The sequence below is a fragment of the Mustela nivalis genome (assembly GCF_964662115.1).
Source record: "Mustela nivalis genome assembly, chromosome: 17".
Lineage (NCBI taxonomy): Eukaryota > Metazoa > Chordata > Mammalia > Carnivora > Mustelidae > Mustela > Mustela nivalis.
In genome coordinates, this window is record NC_139036.1 from 32881570 (window position 1) to 32898212 (window position 16643).

A 16643-nucleotide genomic window follows, 5' to 3' on the forward strand; every position below is an offset into this window, starting at 1 on the left:
CCCCCCCCCACACACACATACTAAAAATGCCATTTTAAAGTACAAATCTGCCAAACAGCAATTCCACCAAAAGTCACCTTTTGAGTGTGTTATGGGATTCCGAGGATATCTTCTTCCTAAATGATTTGATTTTTCGGGCATCCAGTAAAATGAGTTCACGTGTGCTGAGGGCCAGCCAAATGAGGTGAGCCGAGAAGAGATCCTTGAAACTTGTGGGATCTTGGGATTTGGGCATTCCCCTCAGGTAATTCTAGCAAGTGCATTATAGGGAAAAAGAGTTCCTGGAAATGGAGAAGAGACTTGAGAGTACAGGGAAGGGAGAGAAGTGAGACTGATGCAATGTGCGGGGGGAAATTAGTTTATCTTTTCCGTTGTTCCCAAAAGAATGTCACTGGTGATATAAAGAAGTGGAAAATCAGAAACTCCATTATCATCCAAAAACCACTTGTCCATTTCCTGCTCTGCCTGGGAAGGAAAATTGAACTGCAAACTTCAGATTTAACACAGGGTTGTGGTCTTCTGGTGCCCCCTACTGTCGGGGAGGAAGACTTGCAGGTGCCTCCACTAAGGCAAGAATGAGACCAACCGAGAATTTGGCTGCCTGCCTGAGAAACTCTGCAACTGTTAACTGATAAGAAGAAAGGACAGAAGGAGGGAGCAGAAGAGGGAGAGAGGGGACAGGACATTCTCAAAGTCCTTTCAAGACTGGAACCAGGCTGAGTCTCACAGAGCTGAAAGATTAAAGGGTGCAATCTCTTAAAAATGCCCAGGGGAGGGGCACCTGGCTTGCTCAGTCGGTAGAACATGTGACTGTTGACCTTGGGGTTGTGAGTTCGAGCCCTGTATTAGGTGTAAATATTGCTTTAAAATAAAATCTTTTTTAAAATGCCTAATGGCAGGCACCTGAGTGGCTCAGTCGGCTAAGCTGCTGCCTTCAGCTCAGGTCATGGCCCCGGAGTCCTGGGATCAAGCCCCACATCGGGCTCCCTGCTCAATGGGGAGCCTGCTTCTCCCTCTCCCTTTGCAGATCCCCCTGCCTGTGCTCTCTCTCTCCCCAATAAATAAATAAACTATTTATTTTAAATGCCTAATGGACAGTAGATCTTAACATCAGATTAGCACTCAAAGAATGTTTGATGAATAAAAGAGGACAAAAATGAGAAAGAGAGAGAGAGAGATCTTAACTGGCCAAACTGTGTTTCCCTCCAGCCACCCATCTTAACAGAAATGTCTGATTTTTGTCACTCATCTAAACATTTTCCATAAGTTATATCAACCCTCTGGATATTTTAAAAAGGCTAAGCTTTTGTTTGGAGGCTAGGGACTAGCAAATCTAAATGTGCAGAGACATCCCTCCATAGACAGGGGAAGAAGAGGGTATATAGAAGGGGGTAGGGTCAGGAATTAAAAGCACAGGCTCCAGAGCCACCGCTTAGATTCAAACCTGGGCTCTGCCACCTAAAACCTATGACCCTGGGCAACTTCCTCACCCTCTGTGTGCCTCCATGTCCTCACCTGTAAAATGAGGTGATAAACCTTCATACAGTAAGGGCTGGCTGGCTCAGTGCATGTAAGGCAGACAGAAGAGAGCCTGGCAGGCAGCAAGCCCTGTCAGCAACAGGTACTGTGGTGATGACAGGGGACATTGGTCTCTGCCTCTTCAGGGGCCTTCATTATTTCAGGGTTGAAGTCCATCTCACTTTATACAATCGCTTCTAGTAACAGAACACCTTTCTCTCTTGGTAATAATAAACTTCCTGGAATCGCGGGACCCTTAGACACATTTAATGAAGTCATGTTTCCCATCTAGCTTCGTATAAATAGACCCAGGCACTTGAAAGACCAAGTCAAAATATGATTTTCCCCTGAAACTAGGTGTATTTGTTTGTGAGGAGTGCATAACAAAATACCACAGAGTGGGTGGCTTAAACAACAACAAAACGTGTTTCTCATACTATTAGAGGCCGGCATTCCCAGATCAAGGTACTGGCAGGTTGGGTTTGTCCTGAGGTCTCTGTCTTTGGCTTGTACACAGCCACCTCCTTGTCGTGAGTTCACACGGCCTTTCCTCTGGGTATGTGCATCCGTGGTGTTTCCCTGTGTATCCAAGCCTCCTCTCCTTCGAGAACCCCAATCAGATTGGATGAGCACCACCCTAACAGCCTTGTTTTTGTTAAGTCCCTCCTTTAAAGGCCCCATTTCCAAAAACAGTCACATTCTGAGGTCCTGAGGTAGAAGTGGCTTGGAGGAGGGTCCAAGGAACATGAAAGTGGCTGGAGTAGAGCAGGTGAGGGGGAAAGTGACTGGCAATGAGAGCAGGGAGGTGCCTTAAGCCACCTTGCATATTGACTTTTGCTGAAGTGAAACGGGAAAACATTAGAAGGTTTTGAGCAAAGGAGTAAAATGATCTGACTCCTGTTTTTAAAGGTTTGACACTCGGATTATTGTGTGGTAATAGATGGGGTGGGGCAGTAGGGAACCAGAAGCAAGCAGACTAATTGCAATAGTCAAGGCAGAAGGTAACAGTAGCTTGATGCAAAGTGGAAACAGTGAAGGTGATAAGAAAGGTTTATTCTTGATATATTTCACATGTAGAACCACCAGGATTTTCTGTTATTCCATCTGGTGCTCATATTTCCCTCGGGGTTGCTTTTGGCATCCTGACAATTAGTATTGTCAAAGTTTTCTTGCATCTGAGCATTATCTGTCTCTTGGATTCAAAAATACATCTTAAAGCCATGCACGTCCAATGTACATATCAAAATAAATGAACACTAACATTACGTAAATCCTACATAGGAAATTGGATAAAGTAGGCATCTTTAACCATCCATACCCTAATCACAGGTTATAAAAAGTCCCAAGCCAAAAGGAATGCAGAATGCCTCCAGATGGTACAATATTCAGATAAGGAAATAGAGAATGTCATCATGGGTGTGAAACATTTCTAACCAGAAAAGGGAAAGAGAGCAGAAGAAAAGAAGGCAGAGCAGGAAAGTGATAAAATTTGCTATCCCCAAAACGGGGTAACTACCATGGTGCAATTAGTTTTTCATAATGGTTCTTTTCAATACTTTCAAAAGCAAGCTACAAAATCTTTTTTCTCTCTAATGGCTGAAGTTAAGTGATATCTTTTGAGGTTTTCTTATTTAAGATGAGTTTAGCATAGCTCTGCTCATCTTTCCTTTTCCTGATCTTTGTTCATAGAGCCTGAGCTTTTAGATGAAGATCATTTTTATTAAGTAAAAATTATTCTGGTTACTATTACCAGGATTATTTTTATTGAAAACGGACCATCCCTGATGACATCAATTCCCCATCATACAAAAGCTGATTTTCTTTCTCCGTACTCCATGTGGGAGGCTTAAAAATGAACTTCCAAGAAGATAACCACATCTCAATCTTTAGAACCTGTGAATCAGTTTTTGCAGACATCATTAAATTCAGCATCCTGGAGATGAGGAGATTATCCTGGGTTACTTGGATGGGCTCAAAATGTAATCGCATGTAAGGCAAAAAGATTTCCTGCAAAGAGAGAAGGCAACATGAAGATAGAGCAGACACAGATTTGAAGATGTAGCTTTGGAGACTGGAGTGATGTAACCACAAGCTAGGGAATGCCAGCAGCTTCCATAAAGGCGAAAGAGAGGACAGATTCTCCCCTAGACTCTGCAGGCAGAGTGCTGCCTTTCCAACACTTTCATTTTGGCTCAGTAATACTAACCTTGGACTTCTGGCCTCTAGAGCTGTAAGACAATAAATTTCAGTTATTGCAAGCCACCAAGTTTGTGTTAATTTGTTACAACAGTCCCAGGAAACTAAATAGGTGATTTTTTTTTATCCTAAATTGTTACTTCTTAATACATTTTTCCCCTTGCCCCATCAAAATCCTCAGTTAGTAGGCTTACACTTGTGAAGTGTAGGTCATCAGACTTGACCACCAGACACCTCCTGCTTTTACCTCATCTACCAACCGCCTAACCACTTCTGTCTCATCGAAGGCTCTGCTCACAGCTTTTCACTCTTAGCCTTTCATCCTTCTTGGCAATTTCAGCACATTTCAACAAAATCTATCTCTGTGGATTTTTGCCCACCCCGACGGAAAAGATAAGCCTGTCCTTTCTTTTCAGTCCTACACACTCTCGTGGTCCTTCCTGAATCTTGTCATCACCAAAAACTATGTCCCCTTCCAAATCCCAGTTTCAATCATGCCCACCTCCATTCCTCCCAATGCATGAACTGAACTTTGTACTCCAACTCTCTTTTGACTATGAAGGGACCATCACTGCATTGACCCTACCATGTCTCTCTCTCTCTCTCTCTCACACACACACATACCACATGTCCTCATTTCCATCCAGCTTAAAAGCTTTGACCTAATACTAGAACCATTTGCTTCCTTAATACCCTCACTGTCCCAACCCTGTTTTGTTCACTCAATTAAACCTCTAATCTAGGGACGCCTGGGTGGCTCAGTTGGTTGAGCAGCTGCCTTCAGCTCAGGACTTGATCCCAGCGTCCTGGGATCGAGTCCCACATCGGGCTCCTTGCTCTGCAGGGAGCCTGCTTCTCCCTCTGACTCTGCCTGCCATTCTATCTGCCTGTGCTCGCTCTCTCTCCCTCTCTCTGACAAATAAATAAAATCTTAAAAAAAAAAAAAGAAGAAGATTAAAAAAAAAACCTCTAATCTGCCTAGCCAAACTATCTACCAACTTGGAGCCAAGTTTAAATTCACTTTAAATTCATGACAGCAGGGATGCCTGAGTGGCTCAGTCGGTTAAGCTGCTGCCTTCGGCTCAGGTCATGATCTCAGGGTCCTGGGACTGAATCCCACATCAGGCTCCTTGCTTAGCAGGGAGCCTGCTTCTCTCTCTCTTTCTGTCTCTCTCTCTCTCTCTCTCTCTGATAAATAAAATCTTTTAAAAATTTATTTAAAAAAATAAATAAAAATAAATTCATGACAACAAATCTCAAAGGGGAACTCAATAGTGCCCGGCAATCCTACCTTACTTCTCTAAGATATTTGTATTCTCTTTCCTCCAAATCAGTATTTCAAAACTTCTCTTCATGTTTCATATGCCACACAGTTCCCTCACTCGATCTCTGCTGATTCATTCATGCATGGAAACAAAAATAAACTAAAAACTAAAACTAAAAACTAAAGAGCCGGATAAAACAAACCTCCTTTTCCCACCAGTAAGACCACTTTAAGCTCACTAATGTTTCCCCTTTCCTGATATAATGGAAGAATTGTCCCTGCTCCTAGCTGCGGCCCATCCTTCAGTGCTTACTCTGGATCTCATCCCTGCTCAAGAAAATTGCTTCTAAAGTTTTCCCTTTCCTCTTGGGTTATCAATTCCCCTTTCACAACTGGATTGTTCCCACTGGCCCCCCCCCTACAGGCGAGAATGTCACTCATATGAAAAACAAAAACACCTTGCCTTTGCCCCTCTTACTGCCCTCCAGCTACTTCCCATTTTCGTGCAATCTTTCACAGCCAAACTCCTCAATATCATCTTTGCATACATTCTCTACTTTCTGACCTTCTTTTCTTTTCTCAGCCTACTTTTTAGGGATCTCATTCTTTACCTTACCCGCTCCATGAAAACTCCTTCAGTTTTTATCAACGTCTCAAAACAAATGGTCAGTTCTCCATTCTCAAGTTACCCAACCCTTAGCAACTTCTAAATCAGTTGACCACTTTCTTTTTTAAACCCACTTTTCTCTAGAATTCCCAGAGACCATGCTCCCTGGTTTTCCTCACTGCCACTCCTTCTCTGTCTCATTTCTCGACTCCTTTTTCTTTCTGCTCAAGCTCTCAGGGTTGGAATACCCCCTTGGTCCTCTTCTCTTCCCTAGCTACACGTTCTCCCTATGTCAGCTTGTCCAATTCCATGACTGTAAATACTACTCATCTACCAACTCCAAAATCTGTGTCTGCAACACCATTCTTCCCACTAAGATCCACACTCAAATATCTAGCCATGTCCTCAGCATGTCCGATTTAGCTAATCCTAAGGAGAACCCAAGATCCATCCCCTAAACCACTCATCCAGGTCGCTAAATATACCCACTTGCTCGGGCCCAAATCCTCCTTTTCTCTCATCCCTTACATCCAATTCTCAACAAGTATGACATGTAGTTCTCAAATCCAAGACACTTTCTAGCATCTTCATTGACAGCCTTGTCCATGCCACCACCACATCGGACCTAGAACATTGCAGTGGACCCCTTGACTGATGTCTCTGCTCCCACTCTTGTCTTTCTATAACCCATTCTCTGCACATCAGCCATAGAGTTTCTCCAAGATTAAGTGTGATTGCCGAAGCTCAATTTAAATCTCTCTAAAGGCTTCCTGTGGCAATTAGAACAAAATTCAAACTCTTTAGCATAGCTTCTCGAGCCCTGTATGATCTGACCCTGCCTACATTCATCTGGCACAGTTTTATTATTGAGATGGAATTTTCCTGTCCATTGTGCTTTTTTGGGGTTTCTCTTGTCTTGTTGCTCCCTTTAAAAAAGAAAAGAATCTCTTATCCACCCCCCAGCTTTATTGAGATATAACTGACATATAACATATGTCAGATCATCACACTGTACACCTTTATCTTTTACTTACAGGGGATAACTGCCCATGATGTAAAGGCACCACCACCACTGCCCTTCCCCTCTATCCACTTCCCTTGGATTGAAGATGCTGAGGACGGAGTGGAGATAGCGACTTGTCGTAAGAGATAAGCAATGAAGTTCTACGGATCCTGGGTCTATGATACAGAAGCAGATGGTGGAATTAGTTGGAGAAATGTCCAACTGTCCTTAAATATTCTGTTTCCTAACACAAGCCCTGATTATGCCCAGCCATGAAAACCCTTTAAATAGTTCCCAATCCAGCTCCATCTACCAATAGTCTATCCAAATTCTGGTATCGGGCTGTCCTTCAGTCTTGTTTTAATGCCTGTATAACTTACAGGCATGAGTCAAATATAAAAACCCATTTCTCTTTGCTTCTCTATAACTAAAATACATCAGTTTAGAAGTCCTCGTGCCTTCCAATGGTGAAAATACAATATTGTCTTTAAAAGCAAATCAACTATTTTCTTGTTTGAAGCTTCATCTTTTGGGAAGGAAATACTTATTCAGGGGCTGGTTTCTTCTTTTTCCCCTTCTTTCTGCTTTCTTCTTTCTGGGAATCATCTAAGTTTGTGGGGTCTTGGGTCCCAGCTTTGGAGGAGGAACGCATACTCTACACGTTATCATTTGTCTTCGGTGTTCCACACTGAAATGTGGTCTATCTCATCTGGTCCAGAGCATCAGACTCTGTACCAGCTATATCATTGCTTATGTCCAAATCTCTTTGTCCCACAACTGTCAGATCTGCTAACTCTGTGCCCTTGATAGAAATAATGAGTCCTTTACAATCAGACGTCTCTCAATTCCTCCATCTCAATCCCATTTTGGAGTCTCAGAAACCCTTGGCTATTTGCCCTGTACCCTCTTGGCATGACTTCGGTGGTAAGGTGGCCCTGGTTCATCCAGTTAGCCACCTTTCTTGGAAATTGTTCTCTACCATTCCAGCCCATTGCTGCTCAGTGTTATGTAGGGCATGGGGCTTCTCCGAAAACCTGACGATTGCCCGGATATACTCTGGAATCAAAGCCCAACCCGTTTTGCTTTGGAGTGTCCATCTGGGTGTTTCTACAGTCTCTCCACCAATAGAAGTGTATGGGGGGGAGGAAAGAGCCTTCATAACGGCACACAAACATCTAGGTTCTTGTTGCCTCCCCTTGGAATCCCTCTTTCAATTTTATTGCCTTCAGAGTAGGAAACTTCCTCACATTCTTCACCTTGTCTTTGCTACCTGTTGGCCTGTGGTATAAATTCTGCGCTCTCAGTCTCTTGATGCACAAAACCAATATTTTATCATTTTAAAAATAGCCTTTGCTCTCTCCACAATGCCTGGCTCTCTAGGTCTATGGGCTCTGGTATAGATTTATGAAGTCTACAGAGAAGCTCCAGATGATGAATTTGGCTTTTCTGCGCTGTATCTCTCCTGGGAGTCACTACCTTTAGAAATTCTGGATGATGACAAAGAAGAGAAATGGGCTCAAATCATCCTTGGGAAGGGGGAAGGGGAAAGGGGAGAAGCAATGCCTTGACGTCTTAAAAATATTATCCCCTGCTACACTGATTCTCATTTCTTTTGTAGGTTTTTTATATTTTTCTGTGTCTTCCAAGGAATTTTACTGGGAAGATATAAAAGGCTCCATCAGGGACTGCCAGCCAGTTGCTATTTTAAACTGAAGGTCTTGTGTTTATTTTTTACGGAAGCAAATTTCACATACAAAAATTTTCTTTCATCTTGGGCATTTTCTTCATGGAGCCATACCCTAGAAGAAGGAGCCAGAAACCTAACTCAGGGCTAGAAGGGGCAAATGCCAAAAGACCTTTGTATACGTCATAGTTCGCTCCAAACCTTGGTTTATTTAAGCATTAGATAGATCATGTATTATTTTCCCAGGACTACCGTAACAAAATATCACAAACTGGGTCACTTAAAGCAACAGAAATTTGTTCTCTCACAGCTGGGGAGATTAGAAGTCTGAAATCAAGGTGTTAGCGTGGTTGGTTCCTTCTAGAGGCTCAGAGGGAGAATCTGCCCCCTGCCTCTCTCTTAGCTTCTATGGTTGCCAACAACCCATTAGTATCCCTTGGCTTGTAGTCACCTCACTCTAGTCTCTGTCACCATTTCCTCATGGCATGATTCTCTGTGTGTGTCTCCGTGTCTTCACGTGGCCTTCTTATAAGAACAGTAGTCATTGGCTTGACCCAGTATGACCTCATCTTAAGTCAACTCATTACATCTGCAAAGAGCCTATTTCCAAATAAGGTCACCCTCTGAATTTCCAAGTGGATATGACTCTGGAGGGAGACTGTATTCCACCCAGTACAGGTGGAAAAATAGATCTTGATGTTTCTCTGTGATAAAATGTGGCAGCCTTTCTCCAGAGGCTCCCAGATGAGCCATGCATTGGGTTCCAACTGGGCGGTTGAAAAGGGCAGCGGCTTATGAATACAGTTATGTGTTGTTAGTGCAAATGTTTTTTGTTTGCTTTTTAAGATTTTATTTATTTATTTAGGGATACCTGGGTGGCTTAGTGGGTTAAGTGTCTACCTTTGGCTCAGGTCATGATCCCAGCGGCCTGGGATCGAGTCCCACATCGGGCTCTCTGCTCAGCAGAAAGTCTGCTTCTCCCTCTGCTGCTCTCCCTGCTTGTGCTCTGTCTCTCTCTCTCTGACAAATAAATAAATAAAAACTTTTTTTAAAAAAAGATTTTTTTTATTTATTTCACACAGAAAGAGAGAGAGAAAGAGGGAGTAAGCAGGGTGAACGGCAGGCAGAGGCAGAGGGAGAAGCAGGCTCCTGGCTGAGCAGGGAGGACTCGATCCCAGGATCCTGGGATCATGACCTGAGCTGCCGGCAGACGCTTAACCAACTGAGCCACCGGGTGCCCTGTGTGCAAATGTTGAGGTGATGTAGGTTTTTCACAATATAGAGGGCTGCAGTTTGGTTCATTATTGCTGCCATTCTCACTTTTCTAGCGTCTGTGGCATCTTGCTCTCAGTCATTCCCACTCCATCCAGTCAAGAGCTTCAGTGAAAAACAGCACTAGATTAGAATTCAGAGAACTTGGTTTCAAGTTTTATCTCCATCATTTACCATCTGGCCTTAAGCACGTCACTTCCCTGAGCCTCGACGTCCTCAACAGCAACATAATTAAACTGCCAATGATTTCTTTTGTAAGTATGGGATGTTTTTACCTCCAAAGCTATTAAAACTTGAAACTGTACTAAAACTTTGGGGATGCTGCATTTTATTGAAGAAGCAAGGCACTGTGTGATATCAGAAATAAATTCCTATCTAGAACAGTTAAAATACCAAAATATTTTGGTGTTTTATGGAATAAGCTATCGTTGCCTGGAAATGCATTTACACATATTTATCTGCAATTATTTTTTAAATTTTATTTATTTATTTGACAGTGAGAGATCACAAGTAGGCATAGAGGCAGGCAGAAGAGGGGATGGGGGGAAGCAGCCTCCCTGCTGAGGAGTCTGATGTGGGGCTCAATCCCAGGACCCTGAGCCAAAGGCAGAAGCTTAACCCACTGAGCCACCCAGGCGCTCTGCAATTATTTTTTAAGATCTATTTACTTATTTATCTTGAGAGAGAGATCACAGAGGGAGAGGGAGGAGCAAACCTGCTGCTGAGCAGAGAGCTTGATGTAGGGCTCTATCCCATGACCCTGAGATCATGACCTGAACCAAAAGCAGATGCTTGACCAAGTGAGCCATCCAAGTGCCCCTATCTGGTATTATTAAGTGATATTTCAGGTCAGCAGACAAAATGGACTATGCTGTAAATTAATATGTATACAACTGAGAACTCATGGAATCCCTCTCTGATTGCCTTTCAAATGCCCTATGGCACATAGCCTGGGGTAGTCTGTGTAAAAACTTGCTTTATATTTCAAACAGTAAGAAAGAGAGATGGAAGGATAAGAGGGAGAAAGAGAATGATCTCGTTAGAATTCTTCGCCTCTTTCCTCCTCTTAAAATGGAGTTGATAACTCCTCTTTTCATTAGGGTTCTCTACCATTGGGCATGTAGTGTCCTTTCAATATTGATCACATTACCAAGCTCCAAAGCGCCTAGCACCCAGCCAGCACATGGTAAGTGCACAATAGATATTTGTAAATGAGAGAAGGAATGAGTATGTCCTGATGACCTCAAGGAGTTGTTCTGAAATGTAACTCGATATCATTACCTATGTCACCATCTCCTGATGATTAGAAATAACTGTCCCAGTTTTTGCTTCCTGCCAACTTTCTTCTTTCATTAGCAGCCTCTGCCTTGGCCACTAGATGGCACAAGAGGAAAGTTCCTTAAAGCTCTGAACAGCTGCAGCTAGTGAATAAAGCAGCCATCCCTGGGGTTAATTAAGCAAAACAGGGAGCCAGCGTTTCACCCAACATATCGGAAGGAAGCAAAACCTCCACAACTCTGGACTTCAAATGAACTTTGAGCACTGATAAATACGAAGACAAACAAACAAACAAACAAACAAACCCAAGTCTCTGCAGATAGTAATAAAATACCGAACCAAAAACAATAGCCTTGAACCAAATATTCTGGGACACCACGGAGGGAATCAGCAGAACTGGGACAAGGCAAGAAGAGAAGAGGCCAGATTGAATCAACCATCCTGATTTAAGGGTTATCACTGACACACAGAGAGATCTGGAGCTGATCTGAAAAACTCCATTCCATACAAATGTTGCCACGTGTTTCAGTGTAATTTAATGTGGACCAAAACGTATCCAAGTCAATGTTAGGAAATCTTTGTGTCCTCTATTTAAAGTCATCAAAAGTGGGGTGCCTGGGTGGCTCAGTCGTTAAGCGTCTGTCTCTGGCTCAGGTCATGATCCCAGGGTCCTGGGATAGAGCCCTGCATCAGTCTCCCTGCCCTCCCCCCCCCCCCCCCCCCCCCCCGGGCTCCCTGCTCAGTGGGAGGCCTACTTCTCCCTCTCCCACTCCTCTTGCTTGTGTTCCCTCTTGCACTGTGTCTCTCTCTGTCAAATAAATAAGTAAAATCTTTTTAAAAAATAAAGTCATCAAAGAACGCCCTAAATATTGTTATAGGAGAGAACCTATGCTGTACAGAGATGGATTTACTATAGACATCAAGGATCTAGAGTTCAGAGTGGACAGAAAAATGAATTCAAGGGTACATAATAATGTTGCCTTTTAAAGCCTGGCTGTGGTCCAGGAGTCCTGCATGTGACTTACAGGTGCACTGCACAGCTCCCCTTGCTGAGATTCTGAGCTCACCAGGAAACTTTCTGATTATAAATGGACTTTGTAGATATGCCTCTGGAGAGAAAAGGCTGTGGTTGCTCCAGCACAAGCCCTTCCGATCTTGTGACAGTTGTATTTTTCACTGTAACTTAATAAATTGGTATTCTGATCTAAACAGCAGTCTCCTATGAGCCTGGTAAATGTAAACTACCATGAGGAAAGGGACTTCCTCTTGACAAAAGGAACTCTCCCAGCCTGTGGGACTCACAGCCTCACATGGTGTTAAAGTCTCTGTTGAAAACCTCCCGTGACATCTCTTGGCAGACAACCAAGGCTCTGGGGGTCTGGGGGACCTTGCTTTCACATGTCTAGGGCCAAGAGTCTCCACCCTGGTTGCATATCAAAATTATTGAAATTATGAAGCTGTTTAACTAATGCAGATTCCCACTCCAGCCCCAGAGATGATAATTCAGAAGCTCTGGGGCTGACCTGGGAATCCGTATTCCTCAGGAACCCAACTGATTCTAACCTATGGTGTTAGAAGACTATTCATCTGCTTAAGTATAATTTCACAGTTAGTCCAGGATCACAGAATCATGGAATATTTTATTTTAAAAAGGTCTCTAGAGCAATAAGAACTCTTTTTTATAGCATCCCTGAACCCTCAGCCTCCCATGGAAGCTGGGCATAAAGAGGCCAGACAGGAAGCTGCCAGGCCATTAACTTAACAACAGTGAGAAACCACAGACCTCTGGGAGCTTTGGCCTTTAGCTAGGAGCATCAAAGAGTCCCATTAGCTTTTGGAGAAGTGGTCCTGTCTGGCCAAAACTGTATATATGAGACCAAGGCCAGATACATAATTTATGAGCCCAATACAAAATAAATAATTATAAAGAACTTTAAGATGGTGACAGCAGAGCAAGAAACAGGTACAGGACCCTTCTGAGCCAGGGGACCCATATGACGACCCTAGATCCACACCCAAGAGGTTGGCTAGATACAGGACTATTGGGGCAGAATGATAATTTATACATCAAGAGAGATCTGCATTCTTTTTTTTTTTTTTTTTTTTAAGATTTCATTTGTTTATTTGACAGACAGAGATCACAAGTAGGCAGAGTCAGGCAGCGGGGGTGGGGGGTGGGAAGCAGGCTTCCCTACTGAGCCGAGAGTCCTATGAGTCTAGTCTAGTGCTCTCTCCCCAGGCCCCCTCAGCCAGCCTCACACCATTGTGCTTTTCTTCCCTAGTAGAGCAGGATCCCCAAAATGAAGGCTGGGCCTCCTTGCCCAGGGGTCCTCTGAAGTACTCTGCTGCATCACCAGCAAGCGGATGGAAGGCTGGGCATCAAGGGTGGTCTCGGGAGCGTACTCCTTACTGGGGTCCTATGAGGGGCTTGATCCCAGGACCCTGGAATCATGACCCGAGCCGAAGGCAGAGGCATTAACCCACTGAGCCACCCAGGCGCTCCGTCAAACCACATGTTTAGATGATGAATTATATGGAAACTCTGCTTACATACCAGACTTTAATAACATCTGAACCATCTCTTTCTGTCTCTCTCTGCAGAGGTAAATTGACAAGAGACAGCTCCTGTGTTTTGGTGGCTGCGGTATTAACAGCAAGAGCTTAAGTTATTAAACCGAGCAGCTTTAATCTGTGAGGTCTCCTGGAGCACTGGAGATTATTGTATTTTTACTCCAGAGCCCATGTAGCTATTTCAATGAGCTAGGGTTTGCTCCCCGCAATCCCCATACTGGCCCCGCTGTCTTTCTCTAGACCCACTTCCTAACCGTGAGAGACGTGATGGAGTTTTACTTGGAGATTGACCCTGTCACCTTGAACCTGATCATCCTAGTAGCCAGCTACGTCATCTTGCTTCTGGTGTTCCTCATCTCCTGCGTGCTGTATGACTGCCGAGGCAAGGACCCCAGTAAGGAGTACGCTCCCGAGACCACCCTTGATGCCCAGCCTTCCATCCGCTTGCTGGTGATGCAGCAGAGTACTTCCGAGGACCCCTGGGCAAGGAGGCCCAGCCTTCATTTTGGGGATCCTGCTCTACTAGGGAAGAAAAGCACAATGGTGTGAGGCTGGCTGAGGGGGCCTGGGGAGAGAGCACTAGACATTCGGCATGAACTGTTCTCCACGTGGTTGCGGTTCTCTCAGGGTACCGCCAGTCCTGCTTGGCTCTGAGAGTGGGAGCTCTGCCCTACCTTCTACTTTCTCATCACCCTCTTTGGGGACGAAGCATCCACTTAAGGTAAGAAGCCCAAGGTGGCCTTCGGTCAAGTTCTCTAGATGCAAAATCTCATTAATACTATTGTATAGTGAAGTTGCTGGGCCCTTCCTGGTGATGCTGTCCTTGCCATTTCTAGGAGAGACTGACATTTGAATAAGGTGCAGGGGTAGAAAACTCTTTTCTTTCTTTTTCTTCCCTTCTAGGTTCTTTGGCTGGTCCAGTAATTACATTTACATAAAACATATGAACGGGAGAAAAAATAAATTTAATTTTTAACCTATGGGAGCCCCATAAAAAAATACGAAGCTCAAAGAAGTGACCAGAGCAGACAGCTTTTATGTCCTTTAGACCAAAAAAAAAAAAAAAAAAAAAAGATAAATGTATGAAGAATTGACAAGGCAAAGAAATTTGGGTTTGGGGCAGTAAATTAGTAAGGAAATAACAAGTCTCCCCCCCAGGTACAGGAGGGTAGCTTTCATATGGGAGATTTATTCCCTGCTTTTAGGGGGACCAAGGAGGGCCAGACTATTCTTTCTTACACTCGTTCTCTTTTAAGGAACTTTAAATCAAAATAATCAACAGGCCAAAACGTCATATTTTGGGGTAGCATCTTCGACTCCCCTTCAAAGGGTTTAAAAAACAAAATACAATAGTGTGTGTGTATGTATGTGTCTGTGTCTGTGTATCTCTATGTCTGTATAATGAGAAATGAGACTAACTTGCATCTACCCTGTACTTAGCAGATTCTCTCTCTCCAAAGCAACCATTGAACTTTTCCAGACTTGAAGTTATTATTATTCTTTTTATACACACCACTGCTCACCTTCTATTCCCCTGTGAGTCAGTATGGGGAACACAGTAATCATAGAGCACAGTGGCTAACCGGCAAAGCTTGGAGCCTGGGTTCACACCCTATCTCCTCCACTTACTAGATGGGTGACCAAAGCCATCTCTGTGTGCCCCAAGGCTAGTAGCAGGATCTATAGGCTGTATGGGGTATTTAAATGAGTAATTTCACTAAAAGCCCTCAAGACAGTGCTTTGTACCTTTAGTTAGCTAATTACTAATGATTATTAATATTATTAATGTTATTTCCTCTCATACTTCTCATCAAGAAGCTCAAACTCCAATCCTGTTCCAATCCAAGGTTACTGAAGACTCACCACAAAATGTCGAGGTCCCATAGCTTTGGTGTTTCAGTTCTCCCGCCCTCTGAACACGGCTCACACGCGCGCGTCTCTCTCCTTTTCTTTGTTGCTATTAACTAACACATTTGTTTCCCTGCTCACTCATCTGTTTCTCTGATTTTGAATTATTACTTCCACTTTATGTTGTTATGAATCCTCCTTTCCCTGCGCTCACAGTGACTTGTATATTGACTTGGTGATTTATGAAACCCCTTCTTCCAGTCAGGCCCCATGTGGAAATAACAAAGACATGGTGTCGTGACTGCGGCCGTCCTATCTTTGCAGCCTGATAAAGACAGAGTCAGGCATGGCCTCTCCGAAGGAGGACAAGAAAGCATGGCATTGTGAGAAGTCCACACAGAGTGCAGAAGACCATGGAGACACGAGCGCCTAAGGCACAGAAGGGGATCAGGCAGCATTTAAATAATGTTGACTGGCCCATTTCATCTTGGACTCAGGCATCAAAGATAAGATTATGCATTCCGAAAAATGAGGAGCTGTTTTCTAGAAGGACTAAGGGATGTTGCAGGCTTGAAGGTAAGATAGGAAATGGCATTTTAGATAGACAGAAAGGTGTAAAGAGAGCTCGGAAGCAGAAATTGTGGAGTTCATTGACTATGAAAGTCTAACCGTTTCCAAAACTGTCGAGAAAAAGTGAGACATGCCATCTCAATTTATCCTATTGAAAACTGAAGGGGAGGGACCGGATCATGCCTGCTCTGCCAATTTCAGTGACAGGCATGGTTTTGCCTTTGGATTGTTAAGTAGCCATAACACAAATAAAGATAATCCCCATTATTCTGTTTTCAAATTTTGTTCATATTTTATCAGAAAGTCATGTTTTCTCTTAAATATGTGATTTTAAAATTATATTGAAAAGCCCGCAGCGGGTTTTTTTTTTTCCTTTTATGGTTAAGAAATCATCTTCGCTTTACTAATGAAAATATAAAATGAACAGGAAAGTCAGTAAATTCACAAGCAAGTAACTTCTGAGAACCTGCCCTTTCCCTAACATGAGCTTTACCTGGGCTAACCTTCTTATTTCTTTTCCCTGTCAGGGGAACATACATATCAGGGCACACAAAAATGTATCAGTGGAGAAAAAAAAAAAAAAGTTGACCATAAAAAAAGTGATAATAATTTAATTTAGCCTTTTGAGGGAGAGAAATATAAAATGTTTGATTCTTCCAATTTTAAAGTTCAGACTATAAAGCAAACATCCATTTAACATGTTTTTAAATGGACATGTTTTCACTTATGTTTCAATTCCATAATGGGGACAGTTGAAGAGGACAGACTAACAGAGATTCAGTATAGAAAAATAAATCCCTTGGGACGCCTGGATGGCTCAGTTGGTTAAGCA

The 16643-nt window shown here is 43.3% G+C and overlaps 1 protein-coding gene across 1 annotated transcript; it reads left to right on the forward strand.

The window, feature by feature from the left end:
* Window positions 1-13565: 13565 nt before the first annotated feature.
* SMIM36 (small integral membrane protein 36) lies at window positions 13566-16058 on the forward strand. Its single transcript, XM_082706752.1, has 2 exons — window positions 13566-14114; window positions 15507-16058. Exon 1 carries the CDS (start codon window positions 13661-13663, stop codon window positions 13940-13942), a length of 282 nt encoding a protein of 93 aa, XP_082562878.1. The 5' UTR covers window positions 13566-13660; the 3' UTR covers window positions 13943-14114; window positions 15507-16058.
* Window positions 16059-16643: the final 585 nt, after the last annotated feature.

Bases quoted from the DNA above. Each gene is read 5' to 3' on its own strand.
- SMIM36 (XM_082706752.1), top strand. From the start codon at position 13,661: ATGGAGTTTTACTTGGAGATTGACCCTGTCACCTTGAACCTGATCATC.